The 27500-nt window shown below is 42.4% G+C and overlaps 1 protein-coding gene across 5 annotated transcripts in view; it reads right to left on the reverse strand.

The window, feature by feature from the left end:
• LOC147011019 (uncharacterized) overlaps positions 1-27500 on the reverse strand; it is a 192033-nt gene that overhangs the window by 86747 nt on the left and 77786 nt on the right. For 3 of the 5 annotated variants that reach the window (XM_085859129.1, XM_085859128.1, XM_085859130.1), the window contains one exon: positions 17684-17787. The exons of the other annotated variants lie outside the window; for them this stretch is intronic. In XM_085859129.1, coding sequence (XP_085715255.1) covers positions 17684-17787 — 104 coding nt within the window. The remainder of the gene's footprint in view (positions 1-17683; positions 17788-27500) is intronic. 5 annotated transcript variants of the gene reach the window in all.

The raw sequence follows: 27500 nt of genomic DNA on the forward strand, positions 1-27500 counted from the left end.
TATGCCAGAGTACATCACAACATATCTCTCCAACAGAAAACGAAAGAATCAATCTTTGCTGACATTCCAGCTTTCTGGGTGTCCATCGATGCGTGCTTCCCCAACCCCTTTTATCCTCATCATGCCATTCAAAGACAAATGACATCACAGGTTGGTTTTGCTTTTTTTTTGTAAATATCAAGCGAACCACAACAGAGCTTGTCAACTGGTGAGATTACAAACAGAAAGGTACCAAAGAAGAAACAATGTTCAAAACTAAACTAAACAAGACACATTACGAAATAAACAACATGTCCTAAAGGCAAATGCAACATTCAACAATACATAATTTAAAAAATACTTTACAATACAGATTTGCAAAACATTGAATATGACATCATGCTATCCCAAGATAACGAAGAAGAGCAGAAGAATAGAAACTCTATGTGAACAGAAAAAGAGAGCATCGAGAGCAATTTAGAGAAGGATTGGAATGATTGTTACATTTTTTTGCAAAGACCTGAAAACAATTGAAAAACATCCTTCCACTCGTTTCCCTGGGATAATAAATAAATGTCAATTTTTGGGGATCCCACAAACTCCAATGGTGACAGTCTCCATCCAGCAAGTGCTCCAGCCAAGACATCCAAAGCATGGTGCATTCTACTCTCCTGTCGTCAAACCAAATACAAAAACAGGAAAGGTTTACAGATGCTGAACAAGAAAACGGCGCAGACCATTAAAGCGAGACTGACATGAAAAACACATTATGTTAAAGAGCATGTTTTGGGTCACTGATGACCGCGTGATTCGAAGGTTGTAAGCACATTAATAATGGGCAATTATTTTCTTACATTTGAAACTCAAAATATGCTAAAATTAACTTTTAAGTCAAAACTTGTCAGTGATCGAAAAACAGACCGGAATTTACCGAAGATGCTATGACGTCACGTTCTCCGAAAACTTCGTGAACATTCGGAAACAGCGTGTGAACAATGGCGAGATGTGAATCAGAGAGTGATTTCAGCGGCGATGAAATTGAGTGTTTTCATTCCGATATTGCCGAGGACGAGTTGGAGGATGATGGGAATTTATACTGTGGAGTTTCTGGCCCTGAGCCATATAAATTTGAGCCACTTGCAAGTGCCAGAAAACGGCCTATTTTGTGTACAAGTGGCAGGACTGACTGCACGGCAGTTCACACTGACAGACTCCACCAGACAGATTGGTTTGTAGATTTTCATTTTCTTGTTCGATGCATAAAATAATGTAAAGTTTGATTCGTCTGTGACTTGATATAATCATTTTTAACCCTCTAGTCACGCATGTCAGAAATAGAATGAATCAATAATGGACCCAAATATATTATACACCGTAGCCTTGGCGTTGAAGTCTTTCTGACAGCTGAGCTTGACCCCAGCGAAAGTGAACAGTTAGAACAAATTTTCCCTGTAGTTGAGCAACCACAACAGCTTGCATCGAACTATTTAATGCACATATAATCATATTGATAAATTTTCAGAACATGTTGGGTGACCCGCAACCTGCTCTTTAATGCCTCACATCTGAACATGTCTTTTGGCAAGAGCTTTGATTTAATGAAAAAAATAATAATCATAAAACTTTTCATGAAAAAATATTCAAATAAAAAAAGTATATTCATCAACAGAAATAAACAATCGGAAAGATTTTCATGACCACATTCTGTGGTGTTATAGTCAGAACATCTCCTCCTAATCTGGGAGGTCGGCAGTTCAAACCCCGGCCACGTCATACTGTGGACTTTAAAAATGGTACGTGCTGCTTCCTTGCTTGACACTCAGCATTTCAAAGGATAAGAGCACAAACAATCCCCAGGTGTTGGCATCCATGGGGAGGAGGAAACTCCTCCTGAGGAAATGCCACGATGAGAAAGGCAGCACCATTGTTGTGGCACTGCCTTTCTTTCTTTTTTTTAACCTTGACCTCATTTTAAGGTCAAGGTCCAAAATGTTTTGGGCCTGGACATTTTTTGGACTTGACCTCATTTTTAAGGTCATTAATTTTTATAACCATTTTAAACATTTTTCACCATAAGTTGACAAATGTTTATCCAATCAGAACAAAATTTCCCTCCTTAGATAGCCCAGACTAAAGCAAAGCGCATTTACTATTATTTTACATCATACCCCTCCGTGTTAAAGGTCAAGGTCTTACACCCCTCAGAGTACTAATCCACCATTTAGGTTTTTCTCCCTTTTTTTCTGTCAATGTATGAGGACTTTTGGAATAAAAATTTACATCAATAATGGGAATACAATGTATGCGGGGTTGACATAATTATGATCGTAAACTGATTTTAAGGCCATGAACCAATTATAGACATTTTAAACATTTTTCACAAAAACTCGACTCAGGTTTGTCCAATCGGAATGAAATTTCCCTCCATAAATGATAATAGCGCGAGTGCACGGAGCATTTACATCATAACCCTCTGAGTTCAAGGTCAAGTTCAAGGTCAAATAGCAGTCAGACTAAAATCACATGGTCAAGGTCAAATGGTGGTCTGCAAAAATTAACACTTGTTTTTGCCATCACTCAATTTTGCCAATACAGAATCTCAGACCGCTTGACCTTCCAAGATGTTCTTGGATCATAATCGAGGAGCTGCCCTGAAGTTGTCCACCTGATATTTGATTAGAATCCTTGACCTACTTTTTTCGGATTGTGACGTAATTAACAAAAAAAACAAACACCTTTTTGATCATAACTTGAATAATTTTCCTCCAATTTTCATGATGTTGAGTTTTATGGATAGAGTGTAGATGAGGAAACATTTTCCTAATTCACATTCTTTCACTAAATGTTGAATATCAAGGTCATATGGCGGTTTGAAGAAAATATGCTATCATTGGGTCGTGGCCCAAGGGTAAGTCGTGGGCGATTGCTCTGGGGAGGCCGAGTGAGGCTGACCCATGGTGATCGCTTTGTGATCACAGATATCTACTTTTTTATCTGCCATTCAGTGCATACTGAGATGAGATTAAGATGCTACAAGTTTTGTGAAAGTTCTGGAATAAAAACCAAGGTTACAGAGATCTGATGAATTCCTTCAACTTGTACGACACTTTTCGACGGACAATAATTCAAACAAGCTCTCACACAACAACCACTCAAACAACCAACGCAAACACCAAACACCAAACACGGATTATTGAGGCAAACTTGCAATTCTACCAAGATTTAAAAACTAGTGAAAACAATCGATTGACTGACCGATTCAATGGGCCTTCGGATAATCAGTTGGGAAACCTTCATCCTTGAGGTTTCGACACTTTTAATCCCAGAACCACTCAAAGTGGCAGGTCAACAACCTATAGTTGTGTCCAAAGTCTATTAAATCAGGCTGTGCAACTTTATCACAACTCTACGTCTGTTCGTTAGACATTTACCTTCATCATTCAAAGTGATTTTAAATTATGATACACATTTTAACGAAGGTACTAAACATTATACAGTACAAACATTAAAAGTTCAAAAAACGTCGGCAATAAAAGTACAACAAAGACGAAATCGAGCTCGTAAAGTTCAGATTAGATGCCGACTCCTGAAATTATTCCACAGATTGAAGATTTGTCTAGTCGTGTGATATCAGGTTTATGCACCATGCTGACGCATCATTTTGACCCACAAATCTCATCGTACAGGCTGGATATAGATGCATCCACATTATTTTATTGGGTTTGTTACTTTTCATTGCTCTTTTAAATTAAACAACATTCACATGGAGTATTGGAGGACATTAACATGAAATAGCTGCATTGCCCTGATTTAAAACAAAAACCCTGCATTCTTTGTTAACTTATTTTGCATCAAAACACTCCAGATGTGTCCATACATGTCAGCCCCGTTTTCATTGAAATTGACGAGGATAGTCCAACATGTCATTCTGCATCATGAAAAAACAGCAATTACGCAGAGCTTCAACCTTGATGAATGAACAACAAGAATATACCGTAGTGGGGATGCAAAATTAAGAAAGCTTTACCTGCGAGAAAGGTGAGGAAGAACAAAAAGAAGCAAGTGCAGTGTTCCCTCACTTTTGAATAAGGATATTGCATTGCTGTGTTGAATGACTGTCTGGATACAACTTTGAGGTTGTGGGTCCATTGATGTTGAGTAATCTACTGATGTTGACCTGCAACGGGGGTTGTGGATCTGCAGTTTGGAGAGGTTCTGGGATGAAAGGATCGAAACCTCGATGAAAAACAATGCCCAGCTGATGATCTGGGCAGTTGGGAAATCAGTAAATTGTTTATAAGTTAAGGTTATAATTTCAAATAAAATAGCTTTTGTAAGTACTTGCCAGTACATTATATAAATGTGTGTATGTGTGTGTCTGTGTGTGTGTGTGTGTGTGTGTGTGTGTGTGTGTGTGTGTGTGTGTGTGTGTGTGTGTGTGTGTGTGTGTGTGTGTGTGTCCTGTGATGACGAGCTTTCTTCTTGGGACGACTGTGCAGTAATTGGTCTTTATTGTGATTTGAATGGTTTTGACGTTAAACGATCAGTTCTGAACCACACCGTTTATATCAAATTTTTGGTGGTAATAGGTAGATAAAACAATTTGTAAAATACAGTGAAGGGTGAGAACAAGGTGAGCACCTCATTTCAAATTGTGCACTTCACACGACTGCCTTATCGCAGTGCATTATTGGAAATCCCGCCAAAACACGAAGTGACGCTTCAGTGTACATGTGCTGTTTACCAGAGAAAGTTGTCCGATGCTCACTGCCAATACTCGTTTACATCATGGCACCCACCAACCGTCTGACAAGCGGTTCATCTTCTGATGACCCTGACACACCAGGAAACCTGCAACCTTTGTGAGTAGTTCGCCTGGTAGCCCAGAAGAGGCTGATGACCCTCGACCTCACACCAAGTAATGCTCCATATAGTCCGACACCTCCACCATCTTCCAGTGTGCATAAAAACCAGCCTGTATTGGAGAGTATTCATTACCTCGAACACCGAAGGTGAAGGAGGTTATGTTTTCACCCCTGTCTGTCTGTTTGTTTGTTACTTGCAAAATCGAACATTTTTCAAGTAAATGGGTCAGTCAACTTTGTTATTCGGGCTGGTTGTTTGTCAATCGCCAACAGGTCACAATTCTAAACTGATCATCAAACTTGACCAAGTTGCAGAGGTAGTCTCAACTGAGAAGCCTGTTGATTTTGAGATCAAAGGTCATCTTGAGGGCAGATTTCTAAAATCGTCATTTTTCATCCGACCAACTTGAAATTTGAACAGGATTTGCATATTGCGTCACTGAATTGTGAAACCGACTATTTTGAGCTAAAAAGGTCAAAGGTCAACCTTTTTTTAAATCTGAAAAATCGTCAATTTTCATCCGATTGACTTGAAAGTTGAACAGGATTTGAATAGTCCATCACTGGATTGGGAAAGCAACTATTTGAGGTCAAAAGGTCAACTCAAGGTCAAAAGGTCAACTCAAGGTCAAACTTCTAAAATCATCAATTTCAATCTGAAAAAGAATCAATTTTCATCCGATTGACCTGAGCTTTGATTAAGATTGTCAATTTTAATCTGAATAAAATGGACAATGTGATGTATTCATAGCAACCTTTGGAGAGGGATGTGGATCTTGTAAGTATCGTCCTCTGTACGATGTCTTTTTCTTGTCTGTTTGTTCATTTGTTTGTCTGCTTGTGTGCAGGGTATTTGAAAAAGTTGTGGACAGATTCGGATGAAATTTGGTGGGCAGGTTGGGTGTGTGACAAGGACGAACTGATGAGACATTTGTGAAGGTCCGGATATGAGAATTTTTAAGCGATTCTTCACCATTGATCGTCCAGCAGCGTCGTCTGATATTTCAGATCAATTGTTCAAATTTGCATAAAAGCACCAAAATTGGTACACATGTAGAATAATGTATTCCGAACAATTCTAGATATGGAGCCACCTGAGATTGTGCCTTTGTCATCTTCGGCGACCATTTTCCAAAATGGCCGCCATTCTACTTTAGCGAAATTGGCTATATACTCTTATTTTCTTATTGTATTGGTGGTAGGTATAAGGAAAGTGTAAAATTCAGCAAATTGACCATGAAAAGGCGTATTCAAATGTTATGAGCCAGTATTTTCGGTAAAAAAGGCATTATTTGATTTGTAAATTGCTGCTCTCCTGAAACTTTTCGCTGAAAAATACCCATTATTGCCTGGAGAACAAGAGTCAAATGATATTCATCACATTCAATGGGTTTGGAATCAACAAAAATTGCATTATAGATTACATACTTTACTCTATTTTGAAAAGGGAACTGATAATCGTGATAATGACAAACTCAGAAAATGTAGTCAAATTATTGCACACTTCACTTTGAAGCGGCTACAGTTACTGTCTACTACCATTCTACTAGGACACATGGGACACGCATACATCAGTCTAGTACAATATTGAGTTTCTGAGCTCAAGTGTACTGGATCTGGATGAAGAAGTCAACACTTTTTACAAGGAATGCGACTTTGTATTTTCACATTCTAAGCTAGGCCGATATCTCAGTCCGTGTCTACTGTGTCTGTCTACTGGCATTCTCCTTCACAAGCACACAGTCCAGTGCATAGCAGATTAGCCTTCTTGCATTTGCAGCGGTTTCTACAGCCTTTTTGCAGCCGCACGACACTAGCTCGAAGCAGATTTTTGAAGCCTCAGGGAGTGTGGTCCAGAGCGGTTTGTAGGACCCATCCTCTGTTTGCCGCCAGCTCCAGCTTGTTGGTGATGAAGCACGGGTTGAGGGACCAAGACCTGCCACCAGACATAGTCACCCTGGAAGACTGATCTCTTCACATGCTATTCCAAAGCATCGTAGGTAGGTGGGATGCGCTGGACGTAGTTCCTCTTGGCGAAGAGTTTCTTTCTGGCCTCGTTGACGTCCGTATATGGACTGGTGCGGTCATAGAGCACCACAAACCTTTCAATGCAGTGCATTGTGTCATCCTGCATGTTGACTGGCATGGTGGTCAGGGTCACAAGAGAATCTGTCAGTTCTGGAAACTAGTTCCATGTGGCCCAGGCAGATTTCTTCCCATGCCCCACGAATGCTGATACCGTGTCACATCCGTTCATGGTGTGGTAGATAGGGAGGGCACGTGCCTTCTGTGGACCGAGGGAGGCAGATATTTCATGGGCAGGGATGTAGCGGTAGTTCTTGCCCGTCCCAAAGGCAATCCAGAGTTCATCCACGCATGGTAGTGCCTGGGCTACAATCACCGCCAAGATGATGATGTTGGTGTCTTCGGTTCGAACTTGAATCCGACGGTGGTCATGTTCTGCAGCATGGGCCACATGTAGCATGATGCGAGTGTCCGCCTCTTCTTGACCGCATGGAGCCAGAGAGCTTTCATCTTCCTGCCTTGGAAGGCAGATGACTGATTCACAATCAGTGACTACCAGCTCCTTTGCCTCGTCAAGGAAGGACTGCACCAGCACATCAGACAGGAAGTGGAAGAGCTCCACCTTGTTTGTGTCGACACGTAGGAAACTCTGCCAGTTTCCTGGTATGGCTGCGGTGCTCACCACATGCCGTCGCACCCCTTTTCCTCGTTTCTCCCTTGTTGCCGTCTTCAAGGAGCCATCTTTGTAGCTATCCCAAATGAGGTTGAGACGTGAAGCACGACGCAGCTGCCCCTCGACGTGTGGGATGAAGACTTGGTGGGCATATTCTTCAAATGTCTTGGCAGTGCCAGGCTTCAACATCTGCATGATGACGGCGCCTCAAGTTACCACACTAATCTCTATTATAATACCAATCTTGCACACTAAAAACTCGGCTCGCCGTCACACGATCCCTATGAAATTGCAGTGGCACTTAGCGGACGTGCCGACAATGTTTGGGAAGTCTTGGCGTTCCATAGTACCACTTGCATTTTGCACAATGCGTATTTTTGTCATTCCCCCTGTACGGTCTGTCGTCTGCTACCAGCTATGTTGTACTGCTATCCCGTGCATGTCACAGGTATCGTGAGTACTACTTAATACTAAGTTACCACACTAATACTACTTACTACTACTACAGCAATATTACCAATTACAATATCACTTCCACCACTACCACCACCACCACCACCACAACAAAATACTTCTGAACCTGTCACTGATGCTGTGTGTGAAAATGGATTTTCCCATAAAAATGACCATTTTTCCCCAATACAATTGTTGGAAATATAATAAATCAACACAAATGACATTTGTATTGTTTTCCATTGTAAATGCACATCACATGGAGTATTTGTCACCTCTGAGAAACCTACAAAGAGAATAACAATGACAGATATCCCATGTTGTTAAAGTAGAATGGCGGCCATTTTGGAAAATGGTGACCAAGGCAAAATCTCAAGTGGCTCCATATCCAGAATTGTTCAGAATACATGAGTCAACATGTGTACCAATTTTGGTGCTTTTATGAAAAGTCGAACAATTGGTTTGCTATGCTGCAGTCCTATGAGAGATAGGGCCTAAAACGATTTATGAAACAATAACTCAAAAATTATTGGGCCCGATATGTTCCACCGGACCAGGCATTGTGTGGCACAGGTATGCGCTCTACAGAGTGCTCATCTCGTTTCTACTGTATTTGTATTTAATTATGTCGCTGAATATTGATGTTTTATTTGTGTTTGCGCTGTCAGTCAATGAGAAACGTGAACGATTGGGTCTTGGGACAGCGTCTGGAACCGATCTCCCCTTGTACCATGTTAAAAGTGGTTCGCGTTAAACTCCCTTTTCTGGGAACACATCCATCGTTTAAAGTGAGGAAGTATGGTGAATAGGAAAAAAAAGAAAAAAAATAATCAGAAGAAAGAACAAGTTCATCAAAGAGAAATCATGAGGATTATGGAATCGACTTAGTCATAACTTGCCATGTGGAAGTGTGAAAATAGCATGAAGTTGGACATGGTCGATATACTTTAAAAAATAAAATATTCCCCTGACACAAGAGGCTAAAAAATATGAATAATTTATTATTTTCCCCTGACATTCCCCTAACATGTCGAGGCTAATTGTAAAGCGAAATATTCAAGCAAAAATTAATTTGGACATTCAGGTTTCTTTGTCATTAACTGTTTGCGTGCCGTTAGCCATGATTGTGGCCACATGGGAACGTGCAGTTCGGAATCCAGAGCGGAAGCTATTGGATGCTGGAAAAATTCAACACTCAAACAGTTAAGAACAGGAAATCAAGAAGATAGTCCAGAAACAGATCAACGGCATCAATATATTTTTGAAACTTGGTAAACAACATATCCAGTAGCTCAGAGGAAGATCAAACAGAACACTGAGCACTGCATCGCGTGATTCCAGGAAACTTGTGTGCCAATGGAAATGTGCAATGCATTCCACACAGCCAACATGATTGGTCTCAGATTACAGTGCAAGTGCCACTTGTGACTGACATTTGTTGATCAAACTATGATCAAGTCCTTTTCCGAGCAGTACCTAGCTGTTTACAAGATGCCCTGTCACTCTTATTTCTTGTTTGACCTTCTCAATGGAGACGCCCATCTTAATTAGAGTACTGATGTTTTAAAATTGCTACATTAAATGATGAATTGCTTGCTACATTCATAATTTAATGTGGCAAATAAAAATTCAAACATCCACATTGAAAACGTTCCTTTGACCACCGCACCCCCTCGCCCCCCCCCCCCCAAAAAAAAGAAAACACAAGAGAGGAGTTTTCAAGTTTTGAGATGCACAAAAGCATCACTGCAGAGATACACAAGAGCAAAATGAGAAAACCAAAAAAAGGAAAATAATATTTTGTTTTCATCAATTCAGGACGAACAGCCTCTTCTCTTCCACTTTCTCAGTCATCCTTTGAGTCTGTCTGACCAATCGCATGAAGTGAAAACAAACAAACACTCCCTGGAGTTCATGAAACACCTTCGACTGCACGTTCATAAAACACCTCTTGAGAAACAAGGATGTGGGCGGGGTCAGCGAACAGCAAATTTGATTGGTCAAGATGAGGTAAAATGCTCTAATAGTTTGTCCAAGTACTGCTCAATCAAGGGTAATTACAAACGAACAGGAAACAAACATGATAAGTAGATGTGGAAAAATTACAGGCCCAGACCAGGAATTGAACCCGGGTCCTCTGGTGAACTATACCAGCGCTATGCCATCTCAGCTATCTGGGCGACCCACCGGTTGAACACGCAATTCTTCCACGTATAGATATGCCACTCTCTTTCCACCGCTGCTTCAGGGGCACTCACTGCAAACCATAAGAGCAGCGAGGGCCTGTCCACAATCATGCAAGGCGAGCAGACACTGACCCCCTGTAACTCCTCTAATCAGATCAGGGCGAGGGGGCCGTGCAAGGGTGAGAAAGAGAAGGTGCAATAAAAAGTAAGACACGCGAGCTATCTGGGGTCGTTCTCAAGTATTCGCATAGTTCCATGTCTGGAATCTCAGGTGGTATAGTCTCAGAGTCTCAAAGGAGTGATTCACCCCAGTCTCGTCCAGTCTGTAGTTGTCCTGGGTTCGTCTTGTCATCCTTTCTGTGGAAGGCCTCCTGGTTTGGAACATCGTCTTTCCTGGGTCTGCGTGCTGCTCTGGGTCACCCTTCCCAGTGTGCAAGTGAGACACGGCGTTGAGTGGACACGCTGTACGAGGCCAGTGCTGTGCGCTGGGGTGGAAGGAGTCGAGGACCAGAGACATTATGTCAGACACAATTCGGCTGGGTCAGCTCATCCACGGTCACCAGGTGCAGAGGGGTATGAGCTATACCCCATCTCTCTTTCCCGCTCGCTTTTATCTTTCTTTTCTTCTTTCGGATGACTGCTGATGACTCTCTCATATCTATCTCTCATAGGACTGCAGCATAGCAAACCAATTGTTCGATGCCCGGATGACTTTCGGATGACTGCTGTGCACGTCATGGGTCAGGCAATGTTTTTGCCTGTACATACAGTATGTGTGAATTTTAATACATGCCTAAACAACGATTTTGTTTATCCCAATGGTAGCAAATGGCAACTGAAAAATCAAATAATCAAGAGATTGCACTGTAGATAAGATTGCGGCACATGACTTGGTACGGCTCGGCCAATCAATTAAGATTTGTCACATGACTGTCGGCATGGTACCCGTTCATAACGGTAACCTCACATGTTAGGATAGCATGACTCTGGGTGTGGGAGTCTGCCGGCACGAGGTCAACGTTACGAAAGGGGATCGTGGTCGTTTATCGACTCCGCATGAATTATGGGGGGCCGACAACCATCAATATAAGAGCATATATATATACACAGTCATGGTGGAACGCAATTTAATGTGCCTCTAATTAGTGGCATGCACTGAACAGATGGCAATAGTTGCAAAGACAACAAAACTGGAAAACGATACCCATAATGCAAAGCGTAAACAACATGGCAGAGGGTCGCTTGATGTTTGAACAATGCAAAGTAATTTTGAAGTGGTATTGAAAATTTGATAAATGTGTGTGAAGTGCAAAGACAGTGGAAACGTGAATTTTCAACGGAACCGACATCACGAAGAACAATTACAAGATTTTGTGATTAATTTGAGACAACAATACGGTACAAGATGTGTGCAAGCCAGGATCTGGGAGACCCCACTCATCAACAGGTGGGGGAAAATTCTGCTCTAGTGTTGAGGAAGTGGTGAGTACCCGCCACGTTTACTTGATTTAACTCCACCTGACTTCAACTTGTGGGGCAACCTGAAGGATTTAGTGTACAGAAGAAAACCAGCCACAGTTCAACAACTAAGGAATGAAATTGAACACAGTCATGTGCAGCTTTCCCAGCAGATACGTTGGTGAATGTTTTTCATTCAGTTGTTCGCCGATGTCATCAGTGCCTAGAAACTGACGGTGGTCAATTTGAACATCTGCGATAGTTCACCGTGTGCCACAAATTATTGCTTCTGCACACACCAAATATCGACCTTTTCTGAGGTGTGTAACAGGTAGCTTTTCTTTCTTAGAATGTACAAACATCTTTTTGAGACACCCTGGATGTGTGTACATATCGTCGCATCTGAAAGCAATCTTTTAATATGTACTGCATTAAGTTTTACTTTACCATTCTCCAAGATCGTCCAAATGAGCAGAAACGACGGCAATCACACACAGAAAGCAGATGGCTGAAACACGCTTTTACCTTTTAAAGGATTTTTAAAATTTAAATCATGAAAATCACAAGGAAGAGGGTGGACAAGACGCTTTAAAAACAGAACAAACCAAGTGAGTCAAAAAGACACAAAAAGGAGAATGGGATACGCAAACTTATACACAACGAGGAGAAATAAAAGCTCAAATTCAAACACACTAGGCACCACAGACAACAATTTCAAAACACAACAACAATGCAGGCGGGACTTCCCTATTCTTTGATGCCCAGGGTTGGCACATGACTCTATGGTACTCCAACACATCCCTGTTACATGGCAATCTAACCAAAGTGAAACACACAAACCATATTATACTTACCACAGTCTCACATTGGATCCCTCCCCCCTTGCACGGAACAATATTGTTACGGTTGTGGAAATTCACAGGACACCATATAGGTCCTTTAGATCAGTTATGTCAATAAGTCTGTGTTCAGATAGATTTCCCCACCATCGTCTCGCGGGATTTTTTCGTGTAACAGGGCTGTGATCTTTGAGGTAGCCGTTTTTCTTTTACTATCTTTATTTTGGACCAACCGCCTCTCAACCACCACAACCACCACCAACCGCATCTCAACAACCACAGCCACTTTCTCCACAACCGCCTTCACAACAAGCACCTTAACCACAACTGCCCAACCACACCACCATGACGACCACCACAAAACGCCAGCCACGCCACCATTACCACAACCACCATAACCACAACCGCCACAACCACCACCGCGTTTCCACCTCGGCACACGGTTGCAAGAAGCCTGGTATTCATCGAGGGAGAACGGACGACGGCCTCACCCCCTCCCCCCAACGAATAACCCTGCGAGAGGAACAAAAAGCAATGAAAGCTCTGAAAAAAGGCAAAAGAAAGGCCCCGATCCAGGAGAAAAAACGCCCTTCTTCTGGAAGTTTCCCGCGCGTGCTGGAAGAAGGGGCGGCAGGCGAGGGCGGGCGGAGCTCGAGTTATCACAAAACGGAACGAGCTGCTTAGCGGCTCGTTTCCAAGCAGGCCCCGTTGAGGTACAGTCTCTCGGTAGTCTGCCCGCGCGATTACTTAGGTAAATCGACCATTCGGCGATCGGACCCTGTAGCGCGGGTGGAGTATTGACAAGGCTGTGGTGTGATTAAAGATACACCTGTAGCTGGATTCCGGCGTTGATCCGAAAGCTGCGACTAGGTTCGTCCGTTCGGTGGGCGAGAGCGGCCGCCCACACACGGAGCGGGTGGAAACTACAAAAATATGTACGAGGGCGAGTCAAAAAGTATCCGCAATATAGTTTTATTGCAATATAACTACAATTGAGCATGTACAACATCATTTTTCCACATAGTCCCCATCCTTTGCAACAAACTTAGTCCACTGGTTCACAAGCTTCTGTATGCAGCCCTCAGAAAAAATGTTTTTGGCTGAGTGACGAGCCACACATGCAGCGCTTCTTTCACTTGTTGGTCACTGGCAAAGTGGTGGCCTCTTCAAGTGTCCTTGAATGGACCAAAAAGGTGAAAGTCAGAAGAGGCCAGGTCAGGACTGTACGGAAGATGCTCTAACACCTCAAAGAACAATTGCCGGAGGGTTTCCACAGTATGGGCGGAAGTGTGTGGACAGGTATTGTCATGGAACAATGTAACACCTTTCGACGGTAGCCCTCGGTGTTTCCATCGAATAGCTGGTTTCAACTGGTCCCAGAACATTTCACAATAACGGACACCGTTTACCGTTGTGTCCCCCTCTTGATAGTTTTCCAAAATTAGGACTTGTGAGTCCCAGAAAAGTGTGAACATCAGTTTTCTGGCCGATGGTTGACTTTTAAACATCTTTCCATGATGTCGGATGTTTCCACTCCGTACTCTTGGCGTTTGCTCTCTGGCTCGTAAAGGTGGATCCACGTCTCGTCTGCAGTGACAATACGTCTCAAAAAGCATTCCCTTCATGACGAAAGCAGTTCAAAAGGCTTTAGCAGATTGTCACATGGTTGTGTTTATGTTCTTCTTCTTCTTCTTCTTCTTCTTCTTCTTCTTCTTCTTCTTCTTCGAGTTGTTTTGGAACCCATCTTGCAGAAACTTTATGAAAGCAAAGTTGGTTGTTGATGATTTCATGTGCAGAGCCATGACTGATGTTCAGATGTTGTTTTTTTATTTTTTTGTATACCATGTTGACGCTCGTGTAAGAGCTAACACACAGAACATATAACAAGGCAGGAGATGAGAGGGGTGGGAGAGGGAAGCACAAAACAGTGGGGAACAGAGACAATAGGAGATCGGTGGAAGGGAGAGGGATCAGGTGGGGAACACGGGTAAACAAGATGGTACGACAGGGACTTTCAGGAAGGAAAACAGGGAATTTGAAGGAGGTGAGTTTGGAATTGATTAACAGGGGTAGAAAACATCAAGATTTTGGATGGAGGAAGATAAGAGATGGGGGTGAACAGCTGTTTTGAAGACTTAGAGGGAAGAGTGGGATTGAAGAGAATGTGGGAGTTTGTTCCAAAGTTGGGAAAAAGGAGGAATGAAAGAGTGAAGGTGAGCAGTGATTCTTGGTATTGGCAGTTTCACCAGAAGGGGGATGCTGGCGGACATTGAATGCCCTGCAGAATTATTGGGGAAGCAGAGCACAGACAGAGCGGGGAGAGGGGGGGTGGTGAGGCCGGAGATGGTAGAACACAGAAAGACCACCGACCAGCCTGCGGTGAGAAAGTGAGAGACCCAAGGACTCGGCTTCATCGCAGGAGATACCAATGGTCCTAAAAGCAAGGTAACAGAGGATGCGTCTGAAGAGGGAGGTGACCGAGGATGCACCTGATAAAGGATATAACAAGCTGGGAGGCGACGATGGTTCGCGGGCATTATTGAGGAAGCCCTACCGTAAAAACCTATCTCTTCCGTCAAAATTGACCAAATCAAATCAGATTTTTTTATATGTTGTACTTATGGACATTACGCACAGCTTCCAGGAAATGAAATTGCGAGGAAAAAAAAAAGTTCAAGTGAGCGTGACTCCACCCACAAGGGGTGTGGGATGCCCCTCATACAAAAAGACACAACTAGACCATGATATCTAGCTTGTGTCCAAGTTTCATCAAGATTGCATCAAACGCCACGGAGCTATGCTCTGGAGAGAGTCACAAACAGACACACAGACAGACACACAGACACAACGAAAATAGTGGTCACTGCCGGTGCCCGGGAATCATTTAAATAAGGCCGTTAATTATCTTCAAAAGGGGTGTTTTAATTAACCCAAACACCCAATTTTCACTCTTGCACTTCCTTTGAATTCCCTTAATATGCATGCAAACTTTCAGGCTGCTTGGTTTCATGGATTTGGAGTTATGGAGGACACACACACACACACACACACACACACACACACACACACACACACACACACACACACACACACACACACACACACACACACACACACACACACACACACACACACACACACACACACACACACACACACCTTCAAAATTAATCACTCGACATTTTACATCACAACAACATTACAGCGGTGTCCAGCAAGGCCAGATAGGATTACAGTAGGTCCCAAAAATAATTCTCAGGTGTACAGTGTGTCCCAGTAAACGTATCACTTTGTGGAAAATTATATTCTTTGCTGCATTTTATGGCACAAAAACATGACAGTGTGGTCCAGCAAGGCCAACATATGGTAACAGTACATCGCAATTTTTTTTTTCAAGTGGACAGTGTGTTCAAGAAAGTTTCACATTGTGGAAATATCACCACCATAAATTGCCTAATGGAGGTGGGCCGTGATGGGCACTCCCACCTGTAGAGTGGGAATGCCGATGCTAGTAGGAACAATAAAGAGTACGCTAAATGTATATGGATGTGTATATACCTGCATACTCACTGCACAACTTTTGTATTTGCCACAATGACTAATTTTACACTCCACCAGGAAAAAGAGAAATCATAAACATTAAATAAGAACCAAAAGATGCACCGATTCGCAATGCACGAGACAATTCTTCTCTCAGGCAATATGAAGGTTAGCCAGAAACATTCCACCGACAGCCACTGCAAAATAACATCCGAGTCACCCCAAACGTTCTGTCACCCTGCGAGCAACTTTGTTTGGAAAAGGTCTCAGGGTGATCGCAAGATTGCGCATGTTCCGTCCCTTCTGGCAAATGCAGTGTCACTCACGATACTTGCTTTGTTTCAACAATGTAAATGACGGCATCTTGTCCTCGGGGCAGCGGCGTAGGGAATAAGGCCAAACTTGTTTTTAACTCCCAGCAATCCATCCATCCATTGCGACCATACTTTGTGCAGAGCGTTGGTGCTGCCTAAGCAGTCTCCTTGGCTATTGGGTACACAATCCTGGACGGGTCACCACTCCGACACATGATACCAGCAAGCTGGCACTCATTTTTGCCGACCTCGGAAGGATGACAGGTAGAGTCAACTCCACCTGGTATTAATTCAAAAGACGAGTGGGATTTAAACTCAGGACCCAAGGATCTCAAGCCATCCACCCTAACCATTAAGCCAACACCAGGCAAAATAAAGTTTATCAAGGGTAAAATATTTATGGAGGTGGGGAGCACATGGGTCGATATGACCATCGCAGTCATGTGAATCTGTATGTGCACAGGTTTCCCAACCATAAAATACAGGATAATCTATTCTCTCAAAATAACTGAACAGTTTCCCCTCCGACGGGTTGAAGCTTCCTTTCCATGCATCGGTACCAAAATTCAAAAGCTTCTTCTTCTTCTTCTTCTTCTTCTTCTTCTTCTTCTTCTTCTTCTTCTTCTTCAGCCACTATTATCCCACATTGTGGGGTTGGCCGGGGGAAGCTTGGCCCGAGTCCTCGTGAACCAGCTGGCCAGGCCTGATGTTCCACGAGTTACAGGAGGAATTTTGAATTTGGCCATGGTGCTGGAGATGACTCACGTACTCTTTGTGAAGGACACCATGGGATCTTTAACGTCCACCAACGAATGCTGGCAGACGGGACGCACATTTAACGTCCAACCGAGGGATGGCACACACATTGATGAATCACCCTGCCTGTGAAACATTCTATACGCGGGTCGGGAATCAAAGCCAGGCTAGACAGCTTCGAGGCGAGTGTGCAAAAGATGCTAGCTTGTACTAAATACAAACAAAAACTGAATAGTAAGACAGACTCTCTCCGACATTAATGGATGTACAGAGGATGACCCATGACAAATGTGAATTGGATAGTACGAGTGGAAAGAAACATGTGGAGAGTGGAAAAAGAGACGGGGTGGGGTTGGTGATGGCAACACTGCATGCTTTGAGTGGAGTCGTCGTGAAAATGAGGAGAGGAAGGGTGGGGGTGCTGGTGGGCTGTATCAATAAATTGAAAAAAAATTTTTTAGTGGAGTGGAGAAAATATCAGTGTTTCTTGCATGTATAACAAATGGGGGAATGGACACGAGAACGGTGAAAATACACCTGCACCACCTTCAGAAGAAATGGAAGAGGTGAAGGGAAGAGCAAGTGGAATAGGTACCTGCGTGCTTGCTTCTGCGGTGACCGGTCCGGGGGGAGGACGTGCCATTGCCACGTGGAAGGAAGAGCGCCGCTCCCTTGACAGTGAAGAAGCTCTCGCTTATGCTGCAGAAAGAGAGGGTGAGGTTTGGGACAAAATGAGTTGCAACACTTCTACAACTTGCCTTGCTTATGGCTGCATTCAGTTAGGTGCGCAGATGAATGGGAAGAATAAGACTTTCTTATCCGTATTTGCAGTACAATCGCAAATATCAAACAAGACATGGAATTTTTTTTTTAAACATTACAAATGGACCCCATCCTTTCCCTTCCCCAAAGGGCATCAACTTATTTAATTTGGCACAGGAAGAAAAGGCTAAGGGCCATAGTTTTCGCACGAGTTACCCAAGGTTGTTGAAACAAAGATGTGGGCCTGATAACAAGTGGTGGGTTTGGGTGGTCTTGGTGCATGCCAAGAGCCAGTCATTGGTGTTGGCAATCAATGTCCATATCCACACTTTTCCTGCTTTAATACATGTGCTGAATATCAAGATGATGGCAAGCAAAATAAGAGAGCGTTCGACAGTGAGTACATTTTAAATTTCTGATCAATGAACCATAAATGCAGATGATTGGCCGAATAGTGTGGTGACATAAGGAATCGCACAAGGAACTTTAACGCAGGAGGCCGTTCAGCCGATCAAACCTGCACAATCTTACCAACACTCGTATACCACTGCCTGGTGTTGGCTTAATGGTTAGGGTGGTGGGATTGAGATTCTAGGATCCTGAGTTCAAATCCCACTCGGCCGTTGAATAAATACCAGGTGGGGTTGACTCGGCCTGTCATCCTTCTGAGGTCGGCAAAATGAGTGCCAGCTTTCTGGTATCCTGTGTCAGAGTGGCGACCCGTCCAAGATTGTGTCCAATAGCTCAGGAGAGTGCTTAGGCAGCACCAACACTCTGCATTGAGTATGGTCCCAATGGATGGACATCCTCCTCTTTCAGCACTGCTTCTAGGTATGTGTGTATATATATATATATATATATATATATATATATATATATATATATATATATATATATATATATATATATATATATATATATATATATATATCCAATTCTAGTTTAAATCCATCCACCTGATTCTGCTGCCAGAGCCACTCTAGGGAGACCATTCCATCATTAACTACTCTCTGAGTGAAACACCCCTGCCTCAAAGTCAACCTAACTCTCATCGTCCTCACCCTTAGGCTGTTTTACCTGGTCCGAGCACTGTTCACCATCCTACAGGGGGAAAAAGAAAGAAAAAAAACTTCTCCATTTATTTCTTCGATACCCTTCATTATTATCTTAAACATCTCAATCATATCTATTCGTAACCTCCTCCTTTCTAATGCATAAAAATATGTTTCCTTCAGTTGCTCCTCATAGCTGAGTCTCGCTAGGCCTGGAATCAAGCAATCTAGTTATTATTCGCTAAACCCTCTTTATGGTAGCTATACCGTTCTTTAGATGTGTGACTAAAACTGAACACAATATTCCAGATCATGTCTCACTGAATTCCAATACAATGTTAACACCACCTCTTTTGATTTTTTAATTGATCTCCCTCCGAATACAATCTCAAACCCTATTTTATTTACCTATAGCTGCCTGGCACTGTGCTGCTGACCTCCTGTATCTATTACCACCCTCAGATCATTTTCCTTGTGAGACGCTCCAAAATTACCCCTTGCATTATATCATCACCATTTTCATTATTTTTTTTTTTATCAATTCCTAGCATCTTACATTTCTATATGTTTAAAACTGCATTGTCAAACTTTTGCCGAATTTATGAAAGTATCTAGACTTCCCTGATTCTATATCTATCTATCTCTATCTCTCGCTCTCTCGCTCTCTGCTGTCTGCGATGATTTTTAGATTTGCCATGCTTTGAAATTACCAACCAAAGCTATGCTGCACAATAACCACAATGTTATATTCACATCGAAACTGAGATACACGGTTGACGATGAATGCGAATCAGAACAAAGAAGGAAGTGAATAGATAAACGATAAAATAAAGGGATCTGGATCTATGTGTGCACAGACATTGCAGAAGATAGCAGTCATAAACGACACCGAACTGCAAGTTGCGATGGTACGACGATACACACGAGCAGCCGAACCACAAGCCTTGCCTTGGATAATTGAAAAGCCTCTGTCCTGGAAATATAGGCTGCACTTTACCCACAAAAAGACAAAACAATGAGTTAAAATAAATAAATTTCCTCAAATGCAAGCTGCTGATGAGAAAATGTACGAGGTATAAAAGTTTTCAGGTTGGCAAAGAAAGAATGTGGGTGATCATACATGTGTACTCATCGTGTGCAGAAGCTGTCGATAAAAGGACCATAGAATCAAATTAGTGACAGTTCATGAGTGCTCACAGGCATCTGAAGGTCACCAACCTTGTTTGAGTCAATGTCATTTAATGGCTAGACCATCAGGCATTGAATGAAGAAGGGGTGTCCACACTATATTTATAACAGTCCCACTAGTCCAACTAGCAACAAGCTATCACGAAAGGGCTGGATGTCAGTACAAAGCCCGGATAGAATGTCACTACATAGCTGACATTTCAAATACGCAGAGATTTTTGAAGAATTACTCTGCATCCCAGTTAAGAGCAGATGATCCTTAAAGTGATTTAAACATTTGATGCGAGCTGATTTTGTTTTTTTTACAGTTTATTTTTATTAATGCCATGATATGGAATAGTTAGTGTGGGTCTGCTGTGTAATCAAAAGAGCAAATAAGTGGCTTACCTTGGCTAAAATTAGTCGTACAACTTATGCAAGAAGTTTGTACTTCAATCTACTGCAAACGATCGATTTAAAATGTCCTTTTTCAAATAATATGTTCAGCTGACCATTGAGTATAATATGTTATAACCAAGTATGTTTCAGTGAATCTTTTTCAGATTTGTTCCTGCAATTTTGAGTGCGAATTGCCACGTCATGAATGTTCCGTATGGCTGAAGTCCAAGTGTGATTGATGGATATTCACAAACTTCCCATTTGCACTCCGGACTGCTGTCGCTCAGTGGCATCAGCCATTCATACGAGAGCAGAGTCGCGAGCAAGCGAGCATTTCTATCCCTCCAATGTGAATAAGGCCACACAATCACAATTTTGTCAAACAGTAAATACTGTAGGTGTAAGGTGTGCAGTATATATATGGTGTCCCAAAAAAATATACAACTTTTAAAATACTTCCTTTGATCCTAAAAAAAGTAGTAATTTTGTCACTAATGCTTCATTTCTTGTTGCAGAGACCCTGAAGTTTATTTTGATACCAAGCAAGCGCCAGAAAAATGCCAAGACTGACAGTACAACAACGGAGGAAAAGTGTTGAACTTTGGCACCAGACGAAAAGTGTCATACAGGTGCAACGTCTTTACTCGAGACATTTCAGTATCCACTTGCACCATGCACCAAACTTTCGGACAATAAAGTGCACCATCACAAAGTTTACCAATGTGGGAACCATCTGTGACCTTCACAAGGGTCACAGTGGTCGGAAGAGGACAGGTCGTATTGAAGAAAATGTGGAAATGGTGAGACAGGCAGTTGGTTCAGAGTCCAAAAAAATTGCGAGGAACTATCGTGAAATGATTCAGGAATTCTATCTGCCTGAGCTACGTACTCAGGCCTGGAGGAGAAACAAGCTGATCCAGATGAGAACCCAGTGGTTCCAGCAGGAAACAAGGAACGAACACTGAACAGCCAGGGAAACAAGGCGTTTTCTCAACCAACATTTTGAGGGCCACTTTATCTCCCTCTACGAAGACGTTGAGTGGCCACCGTATTCCCCTGACCTTACTCCTCCAGAATTCTTCGAGTGGGGGTATCTAAAGGACAGGATCTATGGAAACCCTAGGCCTCAGACTGTTGATCAGCTGAAGGAAAACATCCACCGAGAAATCCAGAACATTCCTCAGGAAACGTTTCCCAAAGTGATGGAGAACATGACAACGCGTTTGCAGGCAGTGATCGGACAACATGGAGCCGACGTCGAACATGTGGTCTAAAAGAAAACGACGATTCTACGCCAAAATTTAAATTTTGGTGGCAATTTTGACATTGGTACAATAAACTTCAACGTTTCAGCTTTCTATCCAACCATATATCTTTTTAAAAAACATATGTTATGACCATCTTCTTTGCAGATGAAAAGTTGTATTTTTTTTCGATACACCCTGTGTGTGTATATATATATGTATATGTATATGTATATGTATATATATATATATATATATATATATATATATATATATATATATATATATATATATATATATATATATATATATATATATATATATATATATATATATATATATATATATATATATATGTATATGTATATGTATATGTATATATATATATATATATATATATATATATATATATATATATATATATATATATATATAATACATAAAGCTCATTCAAACCACCGACTCACTGATATTAACAATCAATACCTTCCAAGTGACAAGGAAAGCTGAAATTTTGTGTACAGCGGACATCGAAGCAGTTACACCAGGAAAAAAATAAAAATAAAATAAAATCACAGAACCGTCGGAAAGCATCCGTAAATGAAAATATAAACGAATGAAAAAAAATGAATAAATGAACAATCAAATGCAGGTGAGTGACCCGACATAATAGGGAAGCTCGGTTCGTTATTCCTTACAATGTGTAAGCATACCCCGCTAGTAAGGACAAGTGTTTCTTATTGTACACATCTTCACAAAATGAGGTGAGAAACAAAATACAAATATACCATCAGAGATGGGGAATCCCCCACCATTGAATGAAAAAGGTCATACATATTCCAGATAATGAGGGAGGTGATTTGGAAACAAGACACCATTTAGTCATCATCTCGAAAAAGTTCCCCAGGGGTGAGGAACGTAGTGACCAAAAATAATTGAAATCAGATAAGCGGTTTTCCATTTATTACAAAAAACATTTTTTTCAAGATGGCCGCCCCAGTCGGCCATCTTGGATCTGGCCACTCCCAAAATCAATAGGGTTCTTCCTTTTCAGGTGGTACATGTGTGACTCAAATTTCAAATCGATATGGCAAAAAAACAAATTTTTCAAGATGGCCGCCAGGATCCGGCCACGCCCAAAATCAATAGGGTTCTTCCTTTTCAGGTGGTACATGTGTGACCCAAATTTCAAATCAATATGGCGAAGAGTTTATGAGTTATCGCACTCACTGCTATAAATGTTGACGCCTGGACGGACGGACGGACGGACAGCCGGACGACCCAGGTGACAACAATATCCCCCTTCCGCCATGCGGCGGGGGATAAAAACAGAAAATTCTACTTTATTCTTCATTCCAACTTCACCACACCAATTTTTTTTTTGTAACAGATTAAACGAGAAGGTCACTCGGTCGAGCGCATACCTCTACCATGCATTGCCTGAACCACAAAAACATATCAGGCCCAATATATTGTTGCAGGTCTGGTGGTTACGTTAATCTCCCGATCCAAATGTGGTGGACGGCGGTTAACACCAGCCAGCCCAGATAGCTGAGCGGTTTTCCTGAGGAGGCGGACCCGTTTATCATCAGAGATTATAACGCACATGTGACGAGTGGGGCACAGCACTGGTGGAGTGACGGAGGCACAGATGGATGCACAGGGGGGTTTATACTTGAACCACCAGAAAAATACATGGACACAGCACCTTAAAATAAAAGCAGGAATTTTATGATAATAGAAATATTTACAAGGGTTATTCAAAAGGTAATAAAAACAACAATGTGAAGTAAATAAGGTCTAAACTCGAGGCGCCTCGACACACAAACTTAAATACAGACAAGGGGGAAACAAAATAAAAGAAAATCCTCCCTTTATTCTGGCACTCACCTTGTCCAGAGAAGGTGTCTGTGGAACTTTGTAATTGAGGCGCTTCGTCCTGCAAGTGTAGATGCACCAAAAATGGTGCCAAGCCGCTCTCTCACAGCGGGAAAAATGCACATCAAGCAATTCGTAAGCGGTATTCAACACCAGGGCTCAGAGACCGCCATGCAGCTTCTTCGTCGATCTTGCTTGCCGATACGCGGCACTGTGAAGAATGGCGCCATCCCCTTCGGTGACATACATGAGGCTTCGAGGTCCGTCTCTCATGACCCAACCAAGAGCCAATGGCCAGCGTCTTGCACCACCATGCGAGCCAATTTGCCTCAGCGTGAACACGAGAATCGCACAGTCTTCTTTATGCATCAAAGGAAAGCCATTTAATCGTGCCAAGAGCAATTTCATCAGAGCAAAGCGAGATCCTCTGTCCTCGCCATGTTCCTCTCACGACTACAACTGCATCCTTTACACTGAGCTCGTGCGTTTGTTCCTGATCTCTCATCGACATCCACCGAACAACCATCCACCGAAAACCATCCACCGAACAACCATCCACCAAACAACCATCCACCAAACAACCATCCACCAAACAACCATCCACCAAACAACCATCCACCAAACAACCATCCACCAAACAACCATCCACCAAACAACCATCCACCAAACAACCATCCACCAAACAACCATCCACCAAACAACCATCCACCAAACAACCATCCACCAAACAACCATCCACCAAACAACCATCCACCAAACAACCATCCACCAGACAACCATCCACCAAACAACCATCCACCAAACAACCATCCACCAAACAACCATCCACCAAACAACCATCCACCAAACAACCATCCACCAAACAACCATCCACCAAACAACCATCCACCGAGCGTGGCTTGCTCGCACAAACACCCGGGAAAGCGGGGTCTCTGCCTGCTCGGCACATTTGGCTGGCTTTTGTTATAGTTGTTAAAAAACGCAACTTGATCATTGCTGGTTTACAACACAAAAACAAAGGAATGTCACAAGAGGCAATTACATACTAGGGGAACTTATCCTTAATCCCTATATAATTAACACCACATCACTCCCGTGTGGTGACATGTTACACATAAGCTCACAGTTTCCCTCCTTAATTTACATTGAGATGTCTCCTACACGTCCAGGACCACACAATTTGATTCAATACTAACTTTCCTATGAAATTCATCCATCTACACTCAGAACCGCAACAATATTTTTTAATAAAAAAAATTAAATTCTCATATCTGGATCTGGATTCGGATCTTCACCAAAATCAAATCAATTCGTTCTTGCCACACACACAACCCGTACACCAAGTTTCGTCTGAATCTGTCAACAACTTTTTGAGATATCACGATAAATATAATTTTTGGCACGATCTCTCAATGGTGAAGAATCACTTTAAAAATTCTAGTCGTCGGATCCGAATCTTCACCAAAATCTCATCAATTCGTCCTTGTCACACAAGACCTGTCTACCAAATTTCATCTGGATCCGTCCACAACTTTTTGAGATATCCTGCACACAAACAAACGACAGACAGGGGTGAAAACATAACCTCCTTCACCTTCGGTAGTGGAGGTAACGAGAGTGAAGTCGATGGGGGCACGATCGCAAATCCTCACTCTTACCAATGAAAGCAAAGTTCAAAGATGCCAAAAAGTTCCACCAGCAATGAGCCAACATCACATTTTGGGTATTAATTTTTTTCCTTTTGACCACTGTGACCCAAAGTACCCATCCCCTGAGGCATGAACCAGGGATCAAATCCAAAAAAACAAATCAATAAAATAATAATAATAAAAAAAAACATGATGATAATAATAATAATAATAATCATGATCAAAAAATCAAATAATAATAATAAAATAATCAAAATAAAAATTTTAAAAAACATGCACATTTCACGAGTCCCCCCCCTTCTCCCCCCAACGTTGATTAATTACCTATCCAAAGTTTCATTCAAAAGAATGTACAAAGATGTACCCATAATTGCATTTCTTGGAATTTGACCTTTTGACCTCACCCGAGGCGTCAGGTCAGGTCAGGTATGGGAGCATGTGCCGGAGCAGCGCGTCGCTGCGTCCACTTTCCGCCGGAACTACAGGGGCCTTCGTCTGGCCATCCCCATCTCCCCGAGATGCTGATCACCTGCCACAACCACGAGGCACGTGGTCAGCTCATTGGCCTCTTCCACTCACGAGACTCCCAGGGAGTTTATTATCTCCGCACCAAGGGTGCCGGAGGCATTATGTTTCCGAGATTCCGCACCAAGGGTGCCGGAGGCATTATGTTTACGGGTTGTCCGTCAATCCAGATTTTCGTTTACACGATAACTCAAGAAGCAAATTGTAGAATTTCATCAAACTTGGTAAAAAGGTAAAGTAAGACAGGGCAATTAAGTGATTAGACTTTGGGCCAGATGTGATAAAGGTCAAGGGTCAAAGGTTAAGGTCAAACTCTGAAATTTTACTGTTTACGCCCTAACTCAAGAAATATTGGACAGAATTTCATCAAACTTGGTACAAAGGTAAAGTTAGACAGGGCAATTAACTGATTAGATTTTGGGCCAGATATGATAAAGGTCAAGGGTCAAATATGTCAATACTCAAGTGTTTGTGGGGGAGAGCGGAGGCATATCCGTCGACTGCGCGCAGTCGAATTACTCTAGTGTTTTTTAATGCTTTTGGAATGTTTTGCGGAATGAAGTGTTTTACAGTGGCCAGAGTGCAAATCCTGCCACCAACCTCCGAATCAAAAGTAACGCAACTGCAGGAGGACGTCCGCAGACACAGTTGGGCACTAGATATGGATGGCCGTTGACTCACAAGGAGCTCCTCCGCCCTTTGACAGGTTTTGTTCTTCATCCTGCTGGGTGTACATATCATACACCCTCCTCACCAAGAAACTTGGTGGGGGAGACAGTTTAGTCGCTGACAACCCGACCATGGAACAGGTTAGTACAGGTTTACATGGTACCTGGAGTAAGTCACAGATCGAATCTGACCAGACCTGACCCCGAAGGGGTGGGGTCAAATATGATACTGCCCTCGGATCTTCTTGCCATGTGGTGATCATAACTTCCAAGTTTGATGAATTTCTGAACAACAGCTAAAAATATTGTGATGGACAGACAGATGGAGCAGATTACAATATACCCAATTTTTTTTTTTTTAAAGCATGGGGAAAATGAACAACAAAGTGAAGGTATATAAAATCCACATACATTTATCCCATAACAAATCGTTGATTATGAAGTGCAGTGCATGAGAAAGAAATACAATTATCACAACTAGAAGCACCCGCTTCCTCCAGGAGCCGTCAAGGGGGTCATGCTATTATATTTATGCCTATTTTACTACAAGGGGTCCCAGGATTACACACCAAAAAAAATGGTTGCGATCGGTTCAGCCGCTTTTGCGGTACCTGGGAACAGACAGACGGACAGACAGTGAATTATAGTAAGAAGATTGGTGCAAGAGTGTGTCCTGCCAGGTGAATGAGATTACGTATAACGCAGGTACATTTACCAATCTGCGTAAATACGCTGTGTCTCGTCTGCTGGAACACAGAACCAGTACAGGTGAAGGTGTGCTTAATATGTGGTTTGCTCCACAAAGAAAAGCGTCGAAGGTGCCAAAAACCTTTGAACAAGTTGAAGCTATAAATGGGCGGAGGATTCCTGGTTCATCAAAGGAGTGCGGCAAGCAATGTTCAAGGGAGGTGCGCAATGAGACATCTACTACAAGCAGGATCGTTACATAGCAACACCCTCTTGTAAATCTGTATTTGGGAGTCTGTCGAATTGAATGGACATTAAACGTAGCTGGAGTCTCAAAATGTTGATTATTGGACATCAAAAGTAGATCAAAACATCAGGTTT

Source organism: Eptatretus burgeri, chromosome 16, assembly GCF_056783735.1.
Source record: "Eptatretus burgeri isolate ZD-2024b chromosome 16, Ebu_testis_v1, whole genome shotgun sequence".
NCBI classification, from domain to species: Eukaryota; Metazoa; Chordata; class Myxini; order Myxiniformes; family Myxinidae; genus Eptatretus; species Eptatretus burgeri.